Source organism: Haliotis rubra, unplaced genomic scaffold (genome assembly GCF_003918875.1).
Source record: "Haliotis rubra isolate DU_JTF1 unplaced genomic scaffold, ASM391887v1 Scf222, whole genome shotgun sequence".
Classification (NCBI taxonomy): domain Eukaryota; kingdom Metazoa; phylum Mollusca; class Gastropoda; order Lepetellida; family Haliotidae; genus Haliotis; species Haliotis rubra.
The window spans coordinates 1,225,031-1,231,030 of NW_025766248.1; the positions used below are offsets into that span (position 1 = coordinate 1,225,031).

A 6,000-nucleotide genomic window follows, 5' to 3' on the forward strand; every position below is an offset into this window, starting at 1 on the left:
CAATTATAGCATCACGCCACGACGAAGGAAATTGTCCAGATGTCATAAAAAATAAGGAAGAGCGTCTCTAAACATGATTCAGGTAAGTGTTTCAGGAGTTGATCATGTATACCATCAGCTCCTGAAGCAGTATCGTGAGTATGGTCAAGAGCAGTATAAAGCTCATGTATCGGAAAGGTTTCATTGCAGTCTTCCCCATTGTCTGAATTGAAATTAATAGATTCTTTTCCTGCTGTCTTTGATATTTCTGGTATTTTGATATGTTTGGCCAAAGTTTCTCCAAGTTTATTTGCTATGTCAGATTTATCAGTCAATAATTCATCTCCATCTTTGAGATGCTTAATGCTAGATTTAGAGCCCTTACCTTTTATTTTCTGGATCATGTTCCACACCTTCGATATCAGTGTGTGCGAATTGATGTTTGAGACATAGTTTCACCAAGATTGGCGTTTACTTTGTTTAAAATTACGCCGTATTTTGGCGTTTAAAATTCTAAATTTGTTGAAATTGTGGACCATAGGATGACAACGGAAATAATGTTCAGCTTTCTTCCGTGCCTTACTAGCTTGTTTGCATTCAGCGTTAAACCATGGTTTACGTACATGAAGAACTGCAGAGGATTTGGGGATACACGTGTCAGCTATGTGTCTGAGCTCATCTGAAAAACATTTTATGGCATCAGGAAGATCATGAAAAAGTTCAGGTTTGAGTTTTTCAGCACAGAAAGTTTCATATAAAGGCCAGTTATCCTTCTTAAAGTTCCATCTTGATGATGGAGGAACATCAGATGGATTCACGTTTTTAGCATTGTTGGGAAACGGCCATCCCTACACAGGTCGTCGTGGACCGACCACTCAAATTCACTCAATAAGTCTGAGTCTATAATTGACAAATCAAGGGCTGAATAAGTTCCTGTGTTAGAACCGTCATTACATATGCAAAAATAATTATCTGAACAAAAGTCCCCCAACAGTTCACCTCTAGCATCAGTAGTTGCACCACCCCAGAGCGGATGTGACCATCTATATCTTCCATAATGATACAAGGTTTCGGGAGTCAGTGTTCTGAAGGGTTGAAGACGGTGAGATGTATAAAGAGCACAATGTGAACGCAACATGTAACGTCAGTCGTACGGCAACCGCCTGGAGATGAGTATCAAGTATAACAGGACTATGGATAACATTTTGTTTGATAAGTATCGAAGATCCTCCAGTCGCCCGTTCTCCTGGTGGTGAAAAGGAATGGAATGCATTCAAATTGCGTAAATCAAATGTTTCCGTCTGTTATAAATATGTCTCCTGTCGACAAATGGCTGATGGTGTGAAGTCCTGGACTAATAGCTGCAAATCATTTAAATTATTCCTTAGTCCTCTGCAGTTCCACTGTACAATATTGTTAAAAGACATTAGCTTTTGGGGGGATTTATTGGGGATGTACCCCTTGCTTACCTTGAGGGCGATAAGCCATGTGCCCTAATTTGGATGTTTTCGGACACATCCATGTCCTCTAAAGATCCAAACTTATTAGAAAAATTGGATCTTGTCATTTGAACGTTTGGGGGCTCTGCTAATTTGACATTTGTGCAAATCATTTCTGGCTTTGACTTTATGTTTGGTAAGATGGTTCCCAATATTTTGTGATTGATGTTTTGGTATGGGCTGTAATGACGATGACAGTGATTGTTCTTGAGAAGATGACCGTGACTGAACTTGAGCTGTTTTTCGAACTGATTCAGCTGTCTGTCGATACAGTTGCTTTGTGACTGACGACAGAGAGTGCTCTCGTAATTGAGGCATAAGATGTATTTGGTTCTGGTGTGGAAACAAGTAGTTTCTTAGCATCAGCAAAACTGATGTTCTGTGTAAATATAATTTTATTGAGCTCCATTTGTTGTTTCCATATTGGACATTGTTTGGAGAAAGAAGAATTTGTCCCTGAGCAGTTGACGCATTTTGTAATGGTATTATTGCAATCCTCAGTAACATGGGTGTTCTCACTGCACAATGTTACCGAGTTAGTACAGTTATTGGCACAATATCCTTACTTCAGGCATTTGAAACATCTCAGGGGATTGGGAATATAAGAATCAACAGTGATATTGCAATATCCTGCAATATTTGTAGGTTTTGTTTCAGAGTTTATTCGGGGGTAAATCTTTCACCAAAAGTCACTCCTTGCTCTTTCATTTCTGATACGATGTCAAGTTCAGTCATATCAGCAAACAATCGATCTCTATCTCTGACAATCCTTTTGCTTGTGTTCAGGATTCTGACCTGTGGAGCCGAGACGAAAAAGAGGTTGGTGGATTGTTGTTTTCTACTACATTCTATAAGTAGAGAACCCGAACGCAATCGTTTGATATTTCTGACCTCACCTGCGATGCCTTGTATACCTTTTGATACTGCAAAAGGGTTTAATTTAATAGGCGATTTGTCAAGAGTATCGATAACGAGAAATCGTGGCCAATATTCGATTGAGTTGGACGGTCCAGGTTCATCATTATCATCATCAGTGTCAAACTGACGTTTGTTTCTTTGAAGGGGGGTTGTGTAAGCCATAGCTAATGTAGTATAGTTCATCATCTGAGCTCCCCACCCACCACGGAGTATCACAAGAACAATACTAAAAGTAAGTGGGTCTCCGACTTGCAGCACCAAGGATACTCAGATGATATACTCCGGCAGACGAACTAACAGAATAACTATTCCACTGGATTGGCCCATGAGCCACCACCATCTGGGCATACGACACTAGGCAAATTTAAATTTTTTTGAATTTTTAAATCAATAAAAGCTCCGTGAATTAATATGGCCAATACCCAAAACAGGATCAATTAGTGAAATAACATTTGTGCAATATGAAATGCAATGCACAGGGGATGGCGTGACCAGCCGATTGGTTGAACCGGGCCCATTCAACCACCCGTCTAGGTGAAGTCAGGGACGAAGTGGTGTGTTGGGCAAAGGAACACTGTTCCTGGAACCAGTGGCCTCAACCACCAGAATCCCGTCCTCCACCGACACAGGGGCGCAACCCACGGCAAACGGGTTGGTGGACAAAATATACCGCCGGGTCCACAACGGGGGGTCGAAGAGCGCTTAACGTTACCACGAGGAGGTGGCTCTTCACGTGTGCCTCTTTGTGACGAACAGTGATATGTAAAACATACGCTTGTTTCGAAGTTAGAAAAAGGTTCGCGCCACATCTTTCGTAATTCATAACGTTTCAGCTCTGTCACACCTCTGGTTACTCAGAAGATCCCTTCTACTTCGATGTTTAGTCATATGAGAATATAAGCACGCGTACATATTAGCCAGTATAGAATTTAGTATTATCTATGAAATCTTAAATCTCCACTTGCTTTGAGAATGGGAATACATTCTATTATTAGGAAATTGTATGTGCACACTCATTGTACACTCTTATACCCTCTCTCTCCTTCTCTACCTTTCTGTCTACCTCAGCCCCTATCTCTGCTAATACGTCTTCCTCCATCGTTCTCTCAAGAAACAGCCATTCAAAATCGACATCAGCTGTTGTCAGATTCCCAAATGAATGACATGTACCTTAAGTATTTAGCTCATTATTTAAAAGATGAAACGAGGAAAGCTGAAAAAATAATGGTGACCTTTAAGCGGCTTTGGATGAAAGTTATTGGTCGTGGTGTGTATTCGTTGGTATTAGTTTTCAGTATTTCGACTTTACACTCTTGATCTCTTGGAGTATTTAAGTCCACATCAATAGACCTCGAGATGAGCATCATTTTTTCTTTGTGACAGAAGACCAATACTTCTCTCCTCAACAGCCTCTCCATCCATTCATTAAAATTCGTTTCAAACGAGGTGGCTTTGCAAATATCACATCTTATTCTACCCTTAAACGATGACTTTGTTGAACAGTGTTGTAGGTTTATTAGTGGTAGGACAAAATGTATTTTTTTAAATCAAAGCGGTCAGGCAAAACATGAATCACTTTAATGAATAAGGGTTTAAGATTTAAGATACTGCTCTACGAAAACTATTTTGGAGGATCGTCAAAATGAACAATGGCCGTGAATGTTGGCATCACAATTGCGCCCAGTGTTCATTTCTAATTTGGGTCTCAAAGGTCTGTTGAATGGGTGAAAATCTCCACATTCTGAAGTCATCGATTTGAGTCTCTGTTGTTTTCCAGTATCTTCATGGCAGTCCCCTGACTTGTGGGTACAATGACACCATCTACCTCGCTGGAATCCTCTCCCATATGCATTATAAAAACCAAAGCCCACTCGTCTTCACGCGTATCAATGACGAGGGTATTGGTAGGACGAAGACCATGGCCATGGAATGGTTTGCTTGAAGAATTTTAACAGTTTGGAACAATCTCAGTTTTGGATATTCTACAAGAGATTCGTTGATATCTTTGGGATTCAAGTCACATTACGGCTAACAACATCACGAGGTTAAACTGTTTTAAAACTTGTTGATATATTATAAAAACAGGACAGTCGTGGGAATACTTGATCTGAGTTAACTGAGAGACTTCCAATTGGAAACAAACCTAAACGTTCCTGAATGCGTTGAAACTTATATCATATCGCTAGATATATTAAAACGATGCTCATTGGCAATTTGTTTTGTTTTTATTTATTCTAAGAAAAAATGAAATACAGTAGAGAAGGTGCTGATGCCATTTCCTTAACCAACATAAATATCTGCTCAAAGAAGAGTGCAGTGTTCATTTCAGACAATATTATAACCATGTTTATGAATAAATATCACACTGTGCTAATACAGGGTGTTCGCGAAAATGTGTGATTATCTTGCCCAACCAGAAGAGGAATTGTGCGACCTTAAAAGTAAACATATTTTAAGTGAACATTGCGTTTGCATAAATGTTGCTGCTAATATATTTTTTCTTTTCGTTGAATACTACATACAGAATCGTGCAAAAAGTATTCGGACACTTGATGTAAATTCTATAGACTTACATATTAATTTAGTGTAGCATAAATACTTTTCTTGAATTTAATTTTCGTAATATCCAAAATGTTGCTCATTTGTGAGGAATCATCTTACCTACAATCACGTAATTTCTGTTTAATTTTCCTTTGCTTGTTTGTCGAATGGCGACCATTTAATCGACATTTGTACAGTGCCGTGAACTCCTGTAACATGGGGCCCTATGGTATTGTGCACTGTGAAACCATATGTAAGTTGATAAATGTAATGTTATTAGTTATACAGACGAGGGATGCCATGGATTTGATAATGGCTGTATGTTGTAAGGGTGCAAACACCCTAGAAAGACGAAGTTGAAACATGATCATTTCAGACAACTATAAGGAGTCGTGATTGGTCATACACTTGTTTAGAAGGCGTGGCGCCGTCCGAATCAATCTCTGAGTTTGAGATACCCATGACCACTTCTGTTAAAGCTCTGCGGATAACGCCGTACACAGCGCATATGTTTCTTGATCAAGTATGCTGCATTGGTGATAGAGGTTGGTGTGTGGACGTATGGGCTGGTTTGGGTTAGAGGGATCGGGACTGACCATTGCTTTCTGTTGACGTTTACCATGCAAAGTGCAGTGTTTTGGGATCGTTTGGTTCTCGTCTGAAACTGTTAATTTTTCAAAGGTCATCTTCCTCCTCATATTTGAGAGCATCCCTACTTGATATGGCAAGTACGCTTTGTCAAAAAGTGGTACAGGACCTGCTGAGGAGGACTAATTAATATGGTAATGAATGCAAGACGTCACAGGTCAGAAAGGTGAAGGGAACAGTATTTCGTCGAATGTGCTCATGCCTTTTCGAAAGAAGGCCCTCCTGAAACGAAAACAAAGCGTAGAAACATAGTCAATGAAGGTCTTAAAACTCGACTAGGCTGCAAAACCTGTTTCAAAAAGCGCGCGCTCACCAGTTGCGAGTTGATGACGACCCATATTCGCTGTTTGGTCAAGATGAATACAAACCATTTTCATTCAACGTACGGATTCGTTTATGGATTCGTTTATAGGTA

At 39.8% G+C, this 6,000-nt stretch overlaps 1 protein-coding gene across 1 annotated transcript in view; it reads left to right on the plus strand.

Annotated features, from left to right (window-relative positions):
* Positions 1 to 4,609, plus strand: part of LOC124277475 (urokinase-type plasminogen activator-like) — a 30,671-nt gene extending 26,062 nt beyond the window's left edge. The window contains exons 6-7 of the mRNA XM_046713171.1: positions 2,265 to 2,297; positions 4,174 to 4,609. Of these exons, the coding sequence (XP_046569127.1) occupies positions 2,265 to 2,297; positions 4,174 to 4,338 (198 nt within the window). The 3' untranslated portion in view covers positions 4,339 to 4,609. The remainder of the gene's footprint in view (positions 1 to 2,264; positions 2,298 to 4,173) is intronic.
* The last annotated feature ends 1,391 nt before the right edge of the window (positions 4,610 to 6,000 follow it).